The following is an 18518-nucleotide window of genomic DNA, read 5'->3' as shown; positions in this document are numbered from 1 at the left end:
ATTACTAGCTACCGAATTGCAAGCTTCTCATGTAGAGCCGCGTTTTTCATTCTTCAAGTCAATCCTCGCCAATCCTTCCAGGTGCAAGTGTCGTCGCAATAAGCATTCCCGAGCACATGTGTGCCCTGGTGGTCCAGACCTTGATAGCCAGCCCAGAAGGCCGCGCACGAGCATGTTCGAGAATCATGCGCAGCGGCTTACCCGCAGAGCCACCCCGCTAAAGGATCTGAGACGTGACGGAGACCCGAAGATCTGGTAGGCGTGGTGGTCCCTGGTCGGGGGCTTGTGACTCAGCGGTGGTGGTCAGTTAGTGGGAGCTTTTTTGGGAGGTTGTAGGCCAAACCCCTCCACGTGCACCACGAATCTAGAATTCTAAGCGCCCCTTCGACCTTTTGCGCAACACACTACCAAAAACTAAACATGCCTCCCAAAGGCAAGAAAGGCCAAGACAAGGGCAAGTCAGGCGAGGAGGAGCGCGACGAGCCGCTGCAGGCTGTGGTAGGTTGCGCAACGTCCTTGTCCGCGAATTATGCTAACCCGGTAGATACTCGCGGATCCTTTCGAGACACGCTTCAGTCCCTTCACACTCGAGCACCCAAGAGTACGCATCCCCCGAACATTGCCAGCTGCACGCTGACACATGCTAGTGTCTTCTGCCCCTCGCGAATACCCCGCTCATCGAGTACACGTTCGAGTTCCTCGCCAACGCCGGCGTGGAGGAGGTCTTTGTATACTGCGGCGCACACAGGGAACAGGTTGAAGACTACATCAAGGGCTCGAGATGGTCCTCCAAGTCGTCACCCTTCTCGCGACTGGAGCTAATCCAGTCGACATCACACTCGATTGGTGATGCGATGCGAGATCTGGACAGCAGAGGCCTGCTGGTTGGCGACTTCCTCTTAGTCTATGGCGATGTGGTCAGCAATCTGCCCCTGGAGTCTGCGCTCGCAGCGCATAGGGCGCGGCGGGCCAAAGACAAGAACGCTATCATGACCATGGTGCTCCGCGAGGCAGGCGCGACACACAGGACAAAGGCACAAGGCACAAGTCCAGTCTTTGTAATTGATCCGCAGAAAGACAGATGCCTACATTTCGAACAGATGCCGAACCGAGACCAGACGCACTACCTCTCCATCGACCCCGAGCTGCTCTCTGAACATCAAGAACTTGAAGTCCGCCAAGACCTGATCGACTGCGGCATCGACATTTGCACACCCGACGTGCTTGCGCTATGGAGCGACAACTTCGATTTCCAAGCTCCGCGTAAGGGCTTCCTACACAGCGTACTCAAAGACTATGAGCTCAACGGCAAGACCTTCCACACACACATCATCTCGGATCACTACGCGGCAAGAGTACGGAACCTCCACGCATACGAGTCGGTCAGCAAGGATATCGTTTCACGCTGGGCATATCCGCTATGTCCGGACAGCAACCTCGTTCAAGGACAGTCATATCGTTTACAAAAGGGCAACACATACAAAGAGGAAGGCGTTATACTTGCGCGTGACTGTGTCATTGGGCCAAAGACAGTCATCGGGCGGGGCACCAGCATAGGCGACAAGACCGTCATCACCAACAGTATCATCGGAAGGCATTGCCAGATTGGCCGAAACGTCAAGATTGACGGCGCATATATTTGGGACTACGCTAGCATAGCAGACGGCAGTACAGTTACCAAGGCCATCCTCGCGAATGAAGTGGCCATAGGGCGCAGGTGTACCATTGAAGCTGGTGCTCTGATCTCATATGGGGTCAGCATCAGCGAGGGTATGACGATACGAGGAGAGCACAGAATCACAAGAGCAAAGCGGAGACGAGAGCAAGGAGAGGAGGTCGTTCGTGGCGATGCAGACCCAGCGACAGTTGGCGAGAAAGGCGACGGCTTCGAATTCCACGACTCTGACGAGGATGATGAGGACGAGCTGGTGGATGGTCTGGCCACCAAGGGCTCAGGTGAGTGCATCGTCATCAACAACTACCTATGTGTGCTAACAAGGACAGTGTACACTTTCTCGAACGAGTCAATATCCACGATCAACTCGGATTCAGAAGCAGACATGATGGGCATGGAACGCCACGACAGATCCGCCACAAGTAGTTTCCTGTCGGTGGGGTCGGCCGACAGTCAACACGCGGCAAACTTCGATCACGACGCGTCTGCAAGTATCTACGATTCGCTAGTCGAAGGCCATGAATCGGCCAACATTCAACTGGAACTCACAGCCCTCCGCATGAGCACAAACGCATCGGACCACCAAGTCAGACGTGCAGTCGTCTCCTCCTTCGTCAAGCGCGTCACGCAGCTTACCAAGTCGGGCGAAGCGATCAAGAGTGCCGTGGCGCAGGTCTTTGGGCAGCACAAAGAGCTCATCGACCGCTCCATCTTCGACAAAAACGCTGAAAGCAAGACGGATCAGATCGACTTTATGCTATTGCTCCAAGCAGACCTATGCAACAAGGAGAACGGAGATGCGATCCTGCTGAGCGCATCAACAAAGCTTGTTGAGTTGGACTCGATAGAAGAAGATGGCATGATACAATGGTGGGAAGATGAGAAGAGCACCGAGAACGCGGACATGGAGAAGGTAAGGGAGAAGACGAAGAGCTTGATCGATTTCCTGCAGCAGGAGAGTGAGGATGAGAGCGACGAGGAGAGCGACGAGGATTAGTGCTGGCCACAGCACGATGGAGGTTTGGTAGATTGGGGTCACTACTGTACCAGATGTTCAAGCCCACGAGTCGATGTGGAAAAGCAATGCTAGCATGAAGTCACGAAAGTCTATGTCGATGGCCGGTTTCATGTGCGAGCATAGGCGACACCATTATAGAGGCGACGTCTCGGCCGCTGTTGTCCGCAATACACACTTGTGCCTGCGAAAGTCAAAGAGACTCCTTGAGGGTACACTGCGTTTTAGTATAATAGACTGGTAACACGTGAAATGGTATGCCCTAAGCGCGCGGTGAAATGTGGAGAACGCGGTCAGGTTCCGGACGCCCCTGGACTGTTGCCTCCCAGAAGGCGCTAGGGCCACCCCGATGAGTGCCCGCATCGAGGACCAGCAATCGACTGCCAGACGCCAACTCTCACTTCCTGTGACTCCTTCCCTTCTGTTCTGCTGACCAATACCCTGCTGTTCCTGCACACCTGTACCGCCACCCACCACACGCGCCTCAGGCCTTATCTCGTCTTTGCACGTCGCTCCTTTCGCCGCAGCCTGTCGAGCCAGCGTTCCGTCATCAGGCGGGACTCCTCCATCATCACGCCGTCCACTACCCTTCGCAAGCGGAAGGCCGACGAGGCAGACAACTACCTCAGCCCCGCCGAGGAATACCCCCATAAGAAGACCAATCACTCTGTTGTTACTCTACCAGCCACGCCCGCAACCGACGCCGGCAAGATGGACTCCGACGACGACTTCAACAGCTCCATGAGCGGCGATGACTTTGACGACCAGGACAGCGACCTGGACCTGGAAGAGGGTGCGCATTCCCCAGCTGCTACTGCACGCATATGTTGACACTGCCTAGACTCCGACTTTGACATGGACCAAGATGACGTCGGCTTTGAATCGCAAGACAAGGACATCAAGCCCACGAAGCAGGCCTTCGAGGTAGACTTCAAAGTCTTCGACCCCGCCCAGATCCAAGCACAGCAAGACAAGCAGGTCGACGAGGTCTCGAGCATCCTCGGTCAGCCGCCCGAAGCCGCCGCTATCCTCCTCCGGCACCTGCGATGGAACAAGGAGCGCCTGATCGATCAATACATGGAGAAGACAGACGAGGTCCTAGAGCTAGCGGGTCTGGGCCAAGACTCTACCACCAACCCGCCGAGAATAGAGAAGATACAAGGCTTCGTCTGCGACATCTGTTGCGACGACGATGCGAATCTGCGGAGCTTCGCCATGAAGTGCGGACACCGGTTTTGCTTGGATTGCTACAGGCAGTATCTCGGCACCAAGATTCAAGACGAGGGAGAGGCTGCTCGCATACGCTGCCCTGGAGAAGGCTGCACTCGGATAGTCGACTCAAAATCGCTAGACCTTCTCGTTACGGCTGATCTCCAAGACAGGTACGTGATGATCGCTCTACTTTCCTCCGACTTACTAACAGTCGTAGATACCACACTCTCCTCACGCGAACCTACGTCGACGATAAAGAGAACCTCAAATGGTGCCCTGCGCCTGACTGCAAGTATGCCGTGGAATGCCCTGTAAAGAGCAAGGACCTCACCAAGATCGTACCGACAGTACACTGCGAATGCGGACACGACTTTTGCTTTGGATGTACATTGAACAACCACCAGCCTGCACCATGTGCACTGGTAAAGAAGTGGGTCAAGAAATGCGAGGACGATTCGGAGACCGCCAACTGGATATCAGCAAACACGAAAGAATGTCCGAACTGTAACTCTACAATCGAGAAGAACGGAGGGTGCAACCACATGACTTGCAGGAAGTGTCGCAACGAGTTCTGCTGGATGTGCATGGGCAAGTGGTCGGAGCACGGCACGAGCTGGTACAACTGCAATCGCTTTGAAGAGAAGAGCGGATCCGAAGCCCGCGATGCGCAGGCTAAGTCCCGCCAGTCACTCGAACGATACCTTCATTACTATAATCGCTTTGCGAACCACGAACAGTCGGCGAAGCTCGATAAGGACCTTTACCTTAAGACGGAGAAGAAGATGCAACAACTACAGAACTCATCAGGCATGTCGTGGATTGAGGTGCAGTTCCTGGACCAGGCTTCACATGCGCTTCAGCAATGTCGACAGGTGCTTAAGTGGACCTACGCCTTTGCCTACTACCTCGCCCGAAACAACCTTACCGAGATCTTCGAGGACAACCAGAAGGATCTAGAAATGGCCGTCGAGAACCTCAGCGAGATGTTCGAGAAGCCTATCGATCAGTTAAAAGACCTCAAGGTCGATATCCTTGACAAGACCTCATATTGCACCAAGCGGAGGATCATCGTCCTCAATGACACAGCGGAGAACCTGAAGCTCGGTATGTAGTCCACACGCGTCCATGCACTCCTCACTGGACTACTGCTAACATCAACAGGCACTTGGAAATTCAACGTAGACCTAGTCTAGAAGCCTCCTAAACGCCGATCACGACTGCCTCTACTCACGTTCACGAGTACCTCCGGCGCTCTTGGACTGAGAACACGGACATGGCAGTATTAACGATCGTTGTCAGGAGGTCTGCGCACGAATGCGACGGGCCAGCAAAGATATGAAGTTTCACGCTGTTTTAATGTTGCATGGTCGGTTCACTTGGCGCTAGGAGAGGTATGGCATTGTTTGCATGGCGTTGATCAATCTGTGGTAATCAGCGGTTCAGCGGGCTAGGCTTAGCATTTTATCTTTCCTCTCACTTCCACATACTCGACGCAGGTTCAGAGAAGATATGGAATTAGACGTTCAATTTTCATTGCTGTTGCTTTGAGTGTGTGGTGATGGAGCGTCGTTTGAAATTCCAAGGTTGTCAGTGGCTCTCGTTCCTGTGGGTACTCCCACAACCAGATGATGGTAACCAAACTATGCTCTTTAAGGTAGGGCAAAGATTGTTCCGCTACTCCTCGTGCCTACTTCTTCATCTCACCAAAGTACGCACAGTATATTCCGAGCCCTCTCCAGACCAGCCCAGGCGCCAACATCGTCGCCGCCGAGGTCAACGTCTTCATCACTAGCGACGTGAGTACCTCCTAGCCTCTCTATAATCCCCCATTCAGCACTGACAGAATACTCCTATAGCTAATAATGACGTCGCAAAATACACATAGCAAGTTCCTGCAACTTCCAACCGAACTACGACTGTCGATATACTCCTACGCTCTCACCAACTCAGTGCCGGTACCGGCTACTACCGTCAGCATCAACACCAACCATGGCACTATTCCTATTCCCAAACTCTACGCACAAGAGGATCATCACACTCGGTACAGTCTGGAGACCCCCAAAGTTCCGAGAATGGAGTTCAACCAGCTCCGATACGTCAGTCACCTGCTGTGTCAAGAAACACGGGGCCTGAGCCTACGACACAGTGACCTCGTTTTCATGAATGAGCCGGGAACAGCAACGCCAGCACGGGAGATATGCGCTCGATTTCTGGAGATTATGCCTGTCAGCGCGCAAGCGAGGATCCGGCAGATGACGCTTATCGAGGGCAGCCGAGAGGAACCGCTGGCAAAACTTAGGATTAGTAGAAATCGTTGGTATAAAATTGGGCAGCTGCTCACGGGCGGCGAGCACCCTGTCATCTACAGCTTCTGTCGCGCCAACCCAGCGGCGAAAGTTATCTTGCGTTTAGACACTCGGCGCGTCAACAAACTGGGACGGGAAATGCCGCACATGGGCGGCAACAGATACACCCTGTTACACGCCAGTCTGCGCCTGTTGTTGCGTGATTCTTCAGCTGTTGAGCAAGCCGTGGAAGAGGCGATGAAAAGCACGAACTCGATCTCCCGGTACCACGAAATGATGTTGAATAAGATACGTAATGGACGGTGGAGGCTTGCGACATACATGATTCCGGATATTAGAATGGGTCGCAATTCTGAGGCGGTCTTTCGTGGGGCGCTGTTAGAGAATTTCAGAGTCACGATTTGTAGGTGGTTTCGTAATCCGGCACCGTTTGCTGAAATGGAGGATGAGTGGTTTGCGGCTGTGAGGCGGGAGTTTGAGGAGGGGTGTTAGGGGGGTATTTCCTGCACAGTAGAGCTATAAGACGGGTTGGAGATGCGGAGACGGAAGAAGAAGGGTCGTGTGGTTCACAACATTGGCTACGGGCAAGATGTAGCTTCATTTTCTGCACCTTGCTCTCCAAACACCAGACCGCCTATGTGACAACTCCATCATCCTCCGGACCTATTCCATCATCCCTACCACTCATCATCTGCACCAAACCAACCCCCTCTAAGCATGGTATCCATACCCAACCCAAAGTAGGCATGTGCATATGGATCTGCCAAATTTGGATGCATACGCGGTCCGCGGTTAGAGCTGACCCGCGGTCTCCTCCGTAGTTCGGTTGAGTAAGAAGGGCTCACGCTGCGGTAGTCGCCCGGGTAGTAACCTTGGCGTGGTTCTTTGTAGTGGTTGCGCGGTGGGGAGACGCCACGCCTATACGCATATGGACTACGTTGTGCCCATTCTTCGGGGGTGAAGTGGGAATACATGGTTGTTTCTGAGAGGGTTTGGGTTTGGGAGTGGGTTTATTGGATAGTGGTGCTTTGGTGTTTTGTGTTGTGGAAAGTGACTAAGAGATGTAGTGGGAATTGAATTGGCTTTGTTGATATGGATCAGGTGGACGGCGTCTTCGGGCTTCTATACGTGAGCGGCATGATGAACGCGTGGAAGACTGTGACCGAAGTATGAGGTGTTACGACAAAATCGGGTGAGATGGCGGATCTTAGGATAGCGATGCGCTGGCTCGCAGCGATGGATTGTGATATTTCTGAGGCGCGGTAAGCATTTGAGACGTTCAACACAAACCTGGTCTAGACGAACGACTATGGAAAGATACCGTCAGTGATGCGCATAGGAAGTAGTCGTACCCGACCGTCAGAAAGCCGAGACATAGCTGGAATTCGGTGAAATGTCTTGTCCGCCTTCGATGCGCATTGTGTACACATGAGAGACATCTCGACCGCAAGGACTACTATCGAGGGGCTGTGGCAATACAAATGTTAAAGTATGCCCGCCCATGATCAGATCAGCCTCCTTACCATGCCTTCAATTGCGGAAAGTGCCCCACCGCTATCACCACGACCACACACTCCGCGGCTGCCGTCGACCTCCAAGCAGGCGTAACTCGACATCAACACTATCACATGCAGCAACAAGCTCTACAAGAATGGTTTTTCGCTTCCATTCCAGGTCAACGTTCAAATCATCTGCTTCGCACCCTTCATAGATGCACGCTTGAATACGGCTTAGACGTCTTACGACAGCGTATAGAAGAAGCCCTTCTGAATCTTGACCTAAGAATTTACCACAAGTACGCCTGTCTCCTTTCTGATCGCGAGGTGGCAGAGGGCGCTTACTTGTATACGGGATGGTGTTTGTCTCCTTTACCTGCCGAAATTCTGGAAGAGTCGGCTCGTACGCGTTTGGAGTATTTGATAAAACGAAAGATAGCAGGTTATGATGAAATTGCGAAGACTGTGCGAAAATGGAAGAAGGAAGTTGATGACAGAATTTGGCGAAACTGGAACTTGAAGAGACAGAGAAAAAAGCGGTAAATACTTGGAATTAATTATAGTGCGCTATTCGTTAAAAAGATGGACTGGTCTCTTGGGATGTTTCAAGCCTCAAAAGGTCAGACCCCAGTCCGTGTTATCATTACCGTGCGTACAGCATTATTATGAGCTGCGTTGGAATCGTGACGATCGAATAGATCCATGCAAAAAGAACAACGCGACTCTTCCTGGTTGCCCCTATGTACAGAGCGAGCGCCAACACGCCGGGTAACGGGAGGAGAAGCATGGTGGTCCGTGGCAGATAAGCCGCGCTCAATGCCATCGCCAAAATACACACGACCATCGCCATGATAGACAACTTGTGACTCTTGATCAAGGCTTTAGTTTCCCACTCATGGCCAGTGTCCCCGTTGGGAAGTAGTGGGTTAGTGTATGAGATAGATCCTCCGCGCAGGTCTTTCGTGACTCGTCGACGCAGGTTAGCTTCGGTGAACGCAGACACGTCACCGCCCTCTTCCTTTGCAGGCTCGCCAATATGCTCTCGCATGGCAGCGGCAAGTTCAAAAACAGCTTTGTGTTCTCCTGCCACATCTTCTTTCCCCCGCCCGCGCTTCTTCATGATTATGTAGGCTCGCAGCCACATAATGTAAAGGCCAGAGCTCCAGGTTATGTGGAAGATTATCATGATGAAGAGCTGGACATACGAGAATCCCCAGTTGTAGTCCTAAACATTTTAGCCAAAGAAAGGTGGTTCTGACAGAAATTCACCTACCGACACGGCCTGGCAGTTACCGCTCCGTTGCAGATAATCTAGATTGTACGTTTGATTATCATACTCCCACAGGAGTTCTGAAGCATCGTAGATCACACGAAACTCTTCGTTCTCGTAATATGCGGAAGGCCCGCGGTCGGTGACTCTTTCTAAGGAGAGGGCTGAAATGTTGAGGACAGGGGGTCCTAGATCGGTTCCCCAGAATGTCGAGTTTGTCATATTCCCTCCGTTGAGACCGAATTCCGCAGCGTCCATGTGTACGTCAGCGACAGTCGTGCTGTTCCAAGTAGTTTAGCTTACACTTAGATACACTGCGTACCATGTCACAGACTTCACGATCCCTGTCGGGTAGGTCGACAGCGTAGCATGCGCGAAACCTGTGACCAAGAAGGTATGTTGATGAAATCATCGGCTCATCTCCAAGGGATTCTGATCAAGCCGCGTTAGAATTCATGATCAAGCCGACATCGAGCCTATCTTACTTGCCTGTTACGAGATAATCGCCTTGTAGACCCTTGATGCGCCAACCGTCATGAATGACGAAGTATGCGAAGCCAAACGAGCCAAAAGGCACGTATTCACCCGCTGTAGTATTGATGATGGCTTCAACATTTGCGCTATAACCAGTCATTGCGCTAGCCAAGGTCGGATATACGAATGTAAACACCATGGTATATATCATGAAGATCATGGCTATTTTTGAATGTAGACCGTGCCGCGTTACGAAATCTCGAATCGTAGTCAGAATGGCAAAAAAGAGGCCACCATTCGGTAGGAATACAGTTCGATATGTTCCAAATGTGACAGGTGTAACTTCCATGGAGGTCGTGACATATTTGGCAAATATGCGCCATGAAATATACGCGATGAGTGCTTGACCACCGCGGCCAACGAGCTTCACAATCGTTAGCCTCTCATGCTGAAGATGTCCGCAACTATTTGACTCAAGAAACAACGTAACTTACAATATCCCAGCTAATGTCTATAGCCTTCACCTGCGTGAAGTTCATGCGGCCCGTCGCCATTGTAATTTGAAAAAAGCCTGAGCTGCTCAAATATCGAAAATGTGAGGATATCATCGCGAAGGAACCATCGGGTAAACAGGCGCCTGGTGAACCAAAACCCGCGGGCTCAGGGGACGATAACCAGATGAGACAAACCCATAGCATGGCGTTCCATGCTGCGATGAATAGCCAAAATCCACAGCGTCGCCATCGTTTGCGAATGTCCCGAGCAGCTTGCCGATGGCTTTCACACCATAGTGTCGCAAAGTGTGGTAGAGGTGTGCTGAGGTTAGACGAGATATGAGAGAGCTTTGGCGGCACCGTGAGATCGGGAAGATAAGTTCTCATCGTTCACGCACCACCATATACCCAAACGTACATGCAATGCAAATGACACGCTACCTAAAGCACTGGAGCAGGGAGTTGGTGAATGAAAAAGAAGACTGCGAGTCTTCTAGCACCTATAATTTTCGTGATAGACTGGGCGGCGTCGCGTAGTCGATCTTCTGCTGACTGCAGCAATGCCCCCTCAAATTTGGGGGCGGGTTTAGAAGTTTAAGGCATACCGTCGCCTATGTGGAATGTCAACCGAGTATCCCGATCAGCAAGCCCAATGCATCGTAGGCCACCCTCAGCAATAAAATCCTGCTATGCCTCTGTGACTGAGTGTCAGTGTTATGGTGGGTGGTGATGGTTGTTCTTGAAGTGGCGATCTGTGCATCTCGTGCGGCATGCCGATAGCAGCCAGCCCCTGCCAGGCAATTGACTGAAAAGGAATTGCATCGCAACGCATCTGTTTTACCGTAGTCAACCCGTGGGCTCGCGAAGCTGGTCGCGACGCGTAAATGGAGTTGGACGCGAACCTTGGTAGACAGGAAAGCGCCGCTGACGCCGTGGCATGAGCGCCAACCTCGGAACATCCTCTTGTTCGGGCCTTCTTCCGAGTCACAACAAGATTAGGGACTAGATAGATGTAACATCTGGCTATGCTCGCCTCCAGTCGTCCACAATAATTGCCATTGAATGTCGTAAATACCTTCCCACGAGTTTCTCCACACGCAACAGACGTGCCTTCCGCTTCCAACCACCGTCGCTCATCAGACCATGGCCATCTCTGGCTTATGTCTCGCCACTTCTGCCTTCCGGATGTTATGGTAGTCCATATCCTCAAGATCAGAGGTTGTGTTTATTGACACCAGCGGATCATCTTGCGATGCATGTGGACTTTGCCTCTTACCACCCCAGATGAATGTTCTGACGGTATTCAATGTTCCTCCTAGCGGTCTCTGAGTAGCGATCCTCGGCGCGCTTGGGTCCTCACGATGGTCGTGGAGCGGGTCGCTTCGCTGGGGACTCCGCCCGCTGCTTCTTGAGGCTCTAGAGAGCCTTAGCACCGACAGGAGACGATTCCCAAATCGCTGGAATACACTATCTTGCTTTCGTCGGTCGTCATCGACAGGGTTGGTGATGAAGACTCCGCGGATAACAATGACAGACGCCATAATCAGCGCAACGCAGGATTCGACCATAAACCAGTACGCAGCCCACACCGGTGCGGTTCCAAATGCTGCCGCTGTTGTTTCGGTCAACGAGCCAACGACCCGTATCAATGCGCAAACAACCATTACCGCCGAGAGGCCCATCAAGGCCACAATCGATAGTTTTCTGGAGAATGACATCATTGACTGGTTTACGACGACGATAGGAACGGTAACGACTAGCAATCATGAGTATTTGAACCATGGTCTGAGTTTTCTAGCTGTATGACTTACTGAGGATATCGCCTATGATATCGAGGACACCAACAATGACGTTACCCGCGACACTTCTGTCATGTAGCCGGGGATCAGCGCCACATTTAGCTATATGAAGTCAGTACTTCGGGTCTTGGTAATGAATCAACGACTGACTGACCTGCGTCTGCACCAAAGTGTGCACATATGACTACAAAGTTGACCACTGCATAGATCCAACCAATGACAAGAAATCCTACGGTGATCCAGAAAAACCGTATAACCCTGATGGATAGTCCAAGGGTTAGGCCGTGAAAGAAGTACATGAAAGCAAACTTGACCAGATAAATGGAAGTCCATCCGAAGACGGAGAACATGAACGCCCACTTGGGGATGTCCAAGATCGCAGGAATGTCCTCTCGGAACGGGATTGTCTTCCTTTGGTTCATGGCTTCGACGAGATAAAAAGGGTTCAGAACCTTGTGGACGCAGGCGAACGCCACTACCAAACACAGTGACGATACTAAGACGAGTCCGTCGTCCCATCGTATCTTTCGGCCTCCAAAGATGCGAATCGCGAAGCGCACGAACACGGAAAGAATGGCAAATCCAAAAAGGAGTCCAGTTGTGATCTGAGATTCTTGTCAGTATTGATAAACATCCGCCAGCAGAGGGAATGCATACTACAAATGGTACTTTGTCGATTCTACCAGCATGCTCGATGGCGTACTGTCTGCCAGGCACGTATTGTGCGGGCGGCAGCTTCGATGGATCAATCGACATGACTTGAGAGAACCTTTGGTAGGATGAGATTTCAGTGAGAAGGCTAAATAATACAGCTACAGAACTTCAGGCGGAACGTCGAGACGTAATAAGCACATCGCAAGATATGGCATCACCAGCGACCGCATAGAGGATTGGGGCTGAGAATAGTTGAAAATAGTAAGTGCATCCAGAACAGATAGCTGCCTGCTTTTCTTTCGCGCTGATCATTAGAGTCGTGGCTTGGTGTACTGGATTATGGCGATAGCTCGGAAGTGTTGCGCTGATAGTACAGTGTGGGGGCCATGATCGGTCGGCGCCGGGTAATGAAGAACGAATCACAACGTCTTCAAGAAACCGACTGCTCGGTAGCATATTATTGACCGGCACGGATAAAATCATTTCAGCTGTCGGGTTCATGGTGTTGTAGTACAAGAATGCGGTGTTCGTGCTATAGATAGCGCTGACATGCATGAAGCCCAAATACGGCTAGCGCCCTACCCGTGCCGCCCCCGAGGCTACTTCCTCGTGCGCCTTGCGCCTTCGTCGGCATTTCAACATCAACACTCATACAATCGATCTCATATCCTCGTATCTCTGCGCCACCGTCTGCGACCTTCATTGCTCAAACCGCGGGTAAGCATGACGCGGGTCAGCATGCCAGCCATCATGGCTGTTGCCGCCGGAGCCTTCGTCATTTTTGTAGCCAGCTTAATGGCTAATCGGCAGCACATCAAGAGGCTACAAAAGTCAGGTGCAGTAAGTCGACTCTGCCGTATACCGCAGACTTACTTCTAATAATAGCAAGCCTATGCCGAAATACCATCCTCTGTTCGGTCATCTCATTGTGTTGAAAGAAACCATTCAGGACTTGCCTCGCAACACTGTTATGCACGTGGTAGTACGGCGGATAGCAGAGTCTTTTCCCGGCGGTGTCTTCTATCTCAACCTATGGCCTTTCAATGCTCCAATTATGGTGGTCGCGAACCCTTTTGTTGCATCACAAGTCGAAGCTGCTTTTCTCGACAAGCCGCCCAATATAAACGCTACTTTAGAGGTTATAAACGGTGGGCCATCTCTACTTACCATGCACGGGAGCACGTGGAAGAAATGGCGGGCGCTCTTCAACCCAGGGTTCGCTACTGGCTACATCACAGGACTTTCACCTGCTATAGCAGAAGAAGTCTCCGTTTTCTGTAAACTTCTCCAAGAACGCGCCAAGAAAGACGAAGTCTTCCCTTTGGAAGAGTATACGCTCCGGCTGACGTTTGATATTATTGCACGTGTTACCCTGTAAGTTCTCCAAATCACACGCATGCAGTGCAGGGCAACTGCTAAACGATGGACACAGTGGCGCACGTCTCTATTACCAAACCCAAGGAAGCGCGCTCGCAGATTGTCTCCGAAGACAAGTATACTGGACTTCGTTTGGCACAACATTCAATCCGTTCCGTCGATATCTTAGTCCTCGTCCGCTTATTCAAAAGTACAACAATTACCGTATGAACCAATACCTCGATGAGGAGATCGACAAGCGCTTTGAAGAGTTGGCCAGCTCTCGCAAAGACTCGTCTGGTGATTCCCGCAAACAGTTGAGATCTATCATTGCGTTAGCCATGGACAAGTATCTCGAAGATGTAGAAGACAAAGATGAGATATCAGAATCGGTCTTCAAGCAGCTCGCGAAACCTCAGCTTCGTTTATTCTTGTACGCTGGCCACGATACTACGAGCAGCACACTACTGTATAGCTACATACTTCTATCGCGTCACCCAAAGGCCTTATCCAAAGTCCGTGCAGAACACGACACGGTATTCGGGTCAGACTTCTCGCTAGATATCATCACTCGGACGATCACGGACGACCCCTCACTCCTCAATCAGTTGCCTTATACTTTAGCTGTCATCAAAGAGGTTTTGCGCATCTTTCCTCCCGCTGGCAGTATGCGCAATGGCCGCCCAGATGTCTTCCTATCAGACGAGCAGGGCCAACAATACCCGACCGAAGGCTGCAACATCTGGACGCTCACCCTCGCTATGCACCACAATCCTGAAGTCTTTGTACAGCCAGAAGATTTCATTCCCGATCGCTGGCTAGTCGGTCCTGAAGACCCATTGTACCCGAAGAAAGCTTCGTGGAGAGCTTTTGAGTGGGGCCCACGTGCATGCATTGGACAGACACTTGCGCAGTTGGAGCTCAAGATAGCATTGGTTATGACGGTGAGAATGTTTGATATTACTCCAGCGTATGAGGAATGGGATAAATTGCATCCAAGGAAGGGTATTAAGACCGTTGATGGAAACCGGGCGTATCAGGCTGAGATGGGTGGTGGTGGAGCTCACCCGGTGGATGGGTTGCCGGTCAAGATTACGCTGCGGGCATGAGTGGTGTTCTCGAACTTCCAGGCTACCTGAATGAACATATTAGTCTACTCTCTGTAATGCTAGGATGGCTTTTACACAAGCGTTCAGCGTTCTAGAGGCATGACCGATAAATTGTGCAAGACCGCCGCCTCTTTCACTCCGACGTTCACTTTCAATTTAATCTCTCGCTAAGTTACGCTCTAATTACGGGTCTTCTAGAACTCGTTCCCGTTCTGTCACCTTCCCTCTCCAGTACCTAACTTTGGAACGACACAAGTAAAGACCACAATAGCTACTCCATCGCATGACGCGCATGTGGCGTTGATGCGAGCGTAAGTCATTCTACCTGTAGTCATACAAAGGAGCGATGGTGCTAACGCATGTATGTAGTTTGCGATCCTCAGGCAAATACTTCGACTTCACTATCACATGCGGCGGCGACACGCACCACGTCAACAAGAACATTGTCTGCTGCCGCTCTGGCTTCTTCGAGCGTGCAGAGAGGTTCCCTGCAGGAAGACTGAGTTACCGATCATTGGAGGGGGCGACAATGAGACCAGCCCGGTAGTGCTAACACAGTAGTAGGAAGCAGCCGAAAGCAAAGTCAATCTCCCCGAGGACGACCCAGCTATCGTGAAGCTACTCATCCAGTTCCTCTACGAGAACGACTACGAAACCAAGGACTTGACAATCAAATCGGATGCACGAGTTGCCAAAACCCTACGTGCGAGTCGCTCGCCCAGCGACTTCGAGTTCCTATTCGACTTCCCGCACACGTGCAGTGGTGATTGCAGATATCCATTCCACGCTATCTGCCCACACCATTACTGTACTAACTGCGCGGGAACCTGCGTCAACTTCGTGTGCGGGATCTGTGCCCCAATTCTTGGGGGAACCGAAATCAATCGTGCTATACTACTTGTTCACTCAAAGATATACGAGATCGCAGACAAATACGACGTGAACGGCCTCAAAGATCTGGCTCGCACCAAATTCTCTTCCCTGTGTGCGCTATTGTGGAACGGGGATGTTTTTGCGCAAGCCGCGGAACATGCCCTTAGCAGCACTCCAGACAGCGACGATGTTCTACGAGAAGTGCTCTGCCAGACCATCATTTCCCACATCGAACTGCTCAACAAGTCAGACGTTGCGGAGTTGCTGAGCAAACACACCGATTTCTTATTTAACGCTCTCAGACTCGTGGCCGAAGAGAAAGCAGGCTTGAAGCCGAAGGCTGAGACAGCCTCCTGAACGGGTTCGTAGTCGTCAACGACCCGATTCGCAACATCGAGGCAAACAGGCACACACGGCAGAGAGTAGTAGTGAAGATTGGTGGAGGAAAGATAGATCCATTCCAGATATCTAATCTACCTCACGTTGCGTTCCATATCAAGAGTAACGTACAGTACATCAACTTGTGCCCAATGAGATAGGAGACACATGCTCCATGTAGAAATCCAGACGCCGATACCGAACCCATCCCATTCCATATATCAGTAGACCCTCTTGGGTCATATTAAAGTTCATAACATGTCACGTTTACTGGCTAGCAACGCGCTCCTTGACCTTCTCGAACATAGACTCCATCTCCTCAGCGATGAAGTCCTCGATCTCTTGCTCAAGGTGCTGGAGCTTGCCTCCGGCGCGGTGAGCGGTGCGGCTGGCAGACTCCTTAGCGCTCTCGAAGTCACCCTCGATCTCGGAGAGGGAAGGGATAGTGATGGTGAACTCGGACTCCTCCTCCTTCTCGACAGCCTTCTTGGTGGTGTAGCCACCCTTCTCAACGATCTCGGTGTAGTTGGAAGAGCCACCACCGTTCCAGGCGAGGACGTTCTTGGTGTTGCTTGGGACATCAGAGAGAGCGCCGACGGTAGCGACGGAGATGAGGTTTTCCTTGAGCTTCTTGGGGGTGATGTCGGCGACAGCGTAGGCAGAGTCCTTGGAAGGCTGAAGAGACAGCATGTAGGCGAGGAGACCAGCAATGTGGGGGGATGCCATTGAGGTACCAGAGATGGTGTTGGTGGCGTGCTCAGAGCCGATCCAGGTGGACAGGATGTTGAGACCAGGGGCGAAGATGTCATTGCACTTTCCGTAGTTGGAGAAGTACGCACGCTCATCGAGGAGGGTAGAGGCACCGACGGTGACGGCCTTCTCAGCAGCAGCGGGCGAGTAGTTGCAGGAGTCGGCGTTGTCGTTACCGGCAGCGACGGCAAAGTGGATGCCAGCGTCAACAGCAGCGTTGACGGCGAGATCAAGGGTGGTGGACTTGCCACCTCCCAAACTCATGTTGGCAGCGCTTCCCTTGAAGCCCTTCTTCTTGCCGTCCTTGGCGGCCTTGACGGTCTCAGTGTGAGACTTAGCAGCGTACTCGACACCCTTGACGACGTCGGACATGGTGCCGGAGCCGTTGGAGCGGAGTACCTTGACGGCGTAGACGTGTGCCTTCTTGGCGACACCGTACTTCTTACCAGCTACAGTGCCGGAGCAGTGGGTGCCGTGGCCGTTGCCATCCTCGTCAGCATCGCCGTTGGGGATGGTCTTGCCCCACTTGGCACGACCTTCAAAGTCGACGTGCTTGGTGTTTGTGCCAGTGTCGATGACGTAAACGTCAACGCCCTCACCACCGTCGGCGGCGTAGAGGTACTTGTTCCAGGTGCCGAAGCTCAGGGAGTCGCGGTGCGAGATACGGGCAAGACCCCATGGGGAGTTCTTCTCGACTTCTGGCTCGTCGTGGCCGAGAGTGTGGACCTCTGAGTCGCGCTCGATGTAGTCAACCTATCAAAGTGTTAGCGCCAAGTCTTATGCAGGTACAGGTACCTAGATGGCGTCACGTGTGCTGATGCGGAGCCGGAGCTGCCTGCGGAGATAAGGCCGCCTAGGCAGCGCTCGCTCCAGGCCACCAGCGCGCTGACGCCATCTGGGATGATGCAAGCTAATGACAGCTGGGAATGTAACTTACATCGGGGTGGTTCCTGATGGCCTCGATGGTCTCGTCGTCGAAGTGACCAGAGTAGCCCTTCATGCCGGCCATCTCGTAAACGTGCTTGAGACCATCGAAGACCTCAGTGGTAACGGGGAACTGCGAGGAGCGCTTTCGCAGCTCCATGCGCTCCTCGTTGTTCTTGGTGTGGACGCTCTGGACCCAGTCGTGGTGCTTGGAGGCATCCTTGACGTGCTTCTTGAACACGACCATGTAGCTGTTGGGCACCTCCTTGGCAGAGGTCGACGACAGCACTGGGGCGGCGTTCTTGTGGATGGTCTCTACATTGAAGGTAGGCGACGCGGCGGCCAAGGCCGGGAGCGCGAAGACCAGGCTGTACTTCATGATGGCGGAGCTCGCACAGCGAGAACTAGAAAGACAGGAGGGGAAGGGATGCAAAAAGCGTGATAGATGAAGGAAGGGGAGATGGGAGGGAGGCGAGTGTTGTGGAGGAGAGATGGGGATGCAGCTGGGGTAGCTATGGCGATGGAGCTTCTTATCAGGACCTCGGTGCATGGCCCGGGCGCGCTAGGTGGATGACGCATGACCTATCCGCGCCCGCGCGAGTGAGGCTGGGGTGAGCTAGCGCACGCGCCATGAGTATCAGATGAATGATACATGGTTGGTATCAGGACACCCGAGTGCCCTGGGATGCAGACGAGGGCTGTGTTCGTGGAGGCGTGGCTTCACATATGGGTT

The 18518-nt window shown here is 52.3% G+C and overlaps 8 protein-coding genes across 8 annotated transcripts; 5 read left to right on the top strand and 3 right to left on the bottom strand.

The window, feature by feature from the left end:
* Window positions 1-335: 335 nt before the first annotated feature.
* On the top strand, window positions 336-2943 carry BKA58DRAFT_391126 (nucleotide-diphospho-sugar transferase). Its single transcript, XM_046170888.1, has 4 exons — window positions 336-498; window positions 545-601; window positions 648-1956; window positions 2005-2943. Exons 1-4 carry the CDS (start codon window positions 421-423, stop codon window positions 2670-2672), a joined length of 2112 nt encoding a protein of 703 aa, XP_046021902.1. The 5' UTR covers window positions 336-420; the 3' UTR covers window positions 2673-2943.
* A 96-nt stretch (window positions 2944-3039) lies between these two features.
* BKA58DRAFT_413777 (ankyrin repeat and IBR domain-containing protein 1) lies at window positions 3040-5095 on the top strand (the record flags this gene model as incomplete). Its single annotated transcript, XM_046172442.1, has 5 exons — window positions 3040-3096; window positions 3288-3483; window positions 3532-4072; window positions 4120-5006; window positions 5064-5095. 5 exons carry the CDS (start codon window positions 3040-3042, stop codon window positions 5093-5095), a joined length of 1713 nt encoding a protein of 570 aa, XP_046021901.1.
* A 142-nt stretch (window positions 5096-5237) lies between these two features.
* On the top strand, window positions 5238-6810 carry BKA58DRAFT_235794 (uncharacterized protein). The gene is made up of 3 exons (XM_046166583.1): window positions 5238-5556; window positions 5621-5698; window positions 5759-6810. Exons 1-3 carry the CDS (start codon window positions 5461-5463, stop codon window positions 6698-6700), a joined length of 1116 nt encoding a protein of 371 aa, XP_046021900.1. The 5' UTR covers window positions 5238-5460; the 3' UTR covers window positions 6701-6810.
* A 1537-nt stretch (window positions 6811-8347) lies between these two features.
* BKA58DRAFT_404745 (uncharacterized protein) lies at window positions 8348-10146 on the bottom strand (the record flags this gene model as incomplete). Its single annotated transcript, XM_046171866.1, has 4 exons — window positions 8348-8929; window positions 8978-9254; window positions 9460-9872; window positions 9943-10146. The coding sequence occupies 4 exons, from the start codon at window positions 10144-10146 to the stop codon at window positions 8348-8350; spliced, it is 1476 nt and encodes a 491-aa protein (XP_046021899.1).
* An 843-nt stretch (window positions 10147-10989) lies between these two features.
* On the bottom strand, window positions 10990-12712 carry BKA58DRAFT_235730 (uncharacterized protein). Its single transcript, XM_046166581.1, has 4 exons — window positions 12399-12712; window positions 11896-12346; window positions 11754-11843; window positions 10990-11698 (listed from the first exon to the last, which is right to left on the bottom strand). The coding sequence occupies exons 1-4, from the start codon at window positions 12495-12497 to the stop codon at window positions 11079-11081; spliced, it is 1260 nt and encodes a 419-aa protein (XP_046021898.1). The 5' UTR covers window positions 12498-12712; the 3' UTR covers window positions 10990-11078.
* A 307-nt stretch (window positions 12713-13019) lies between these two features.
* On the top strand, window positions 13020-15038 carry BKA58DRAFT_235746 (cytochrome P450). The gene is made up of 3 exons (XM_046166582.1): window positions 13020-13235; window positions 13281-13769; window positions 13828-15038. The coding sequence occupies exons 2-3, from the start codon at window positions 13288-13290 to the stop codon at window positions 14858-14860; spliced, it is 1515 nt and encodes a 504-aa protein (XP_046021897.1). The 5' UTR covers window positions 13020-13235; window positions 13281-13287; the 3' UTR covers window positions 14861-15038.
* On the top strand, window positions 15026-16245 carry BKA58DRAFT_431522 (uncharacterized protein). Its single transcript, XM_046173098.1, has 3 exons — window positions 15026-15171; window positions 15230-15363; window positions 15429-16245. The coding sequence occupies exons 1-3, from the start codon at window positions 15164-15166 to the stop codon at window positions 16088-16090; spliced, it is 804 nt and encodes a 267-aa protein (XP_046021896.1). The 5' UTR covers window positions 15026-15163; the 3' UTR covers window positions 16091-16245.
* On the bottom strand, window positions 16169-18283 carry BKA58DRAFT_391117 (peptidase S8/S53 domain-containing protein). The gene is made up of 2 exons (XM_046170887.1): window positions 17799-18283; window positions 16169-17614 (listed from the first exon to the last, which is right to left on the bottom strand). The coding sequence occupies exons 1-2, from the start codon at window positions 18162-18164 to the stop codon at window positions 16379-16381; spliced, it is 1602 nt and encodes a 533-aa protein (XP_046021895.1). The 5' UTR covers window positions 18165-18283; the 3' UTR covers window positions 16169-16378.
* Window positions 18284-18518: the final 235 nt, after the last annotated feature.

This window comes from Alternaria rosae (assembly GCF_020736505.1).
Source record: "Alternaria rosae strain MPI-PUGE-AT-0040 chromosome Unknown BKA58scaffold_9, whole genome shotgun sequence".
NCBI classification, from domain to species: Eukaryota; Fungi; Ascomycota; class Dothideomycetes; order Pleosporales; family Pleosporaceae; genus Alternaria; species Alternaria rosae.
The sequence above is the reverse complement of the archived record's forward strand: the minus strand, read 5'-3'. Positions and strand labels throughout refer to the sequence as shown.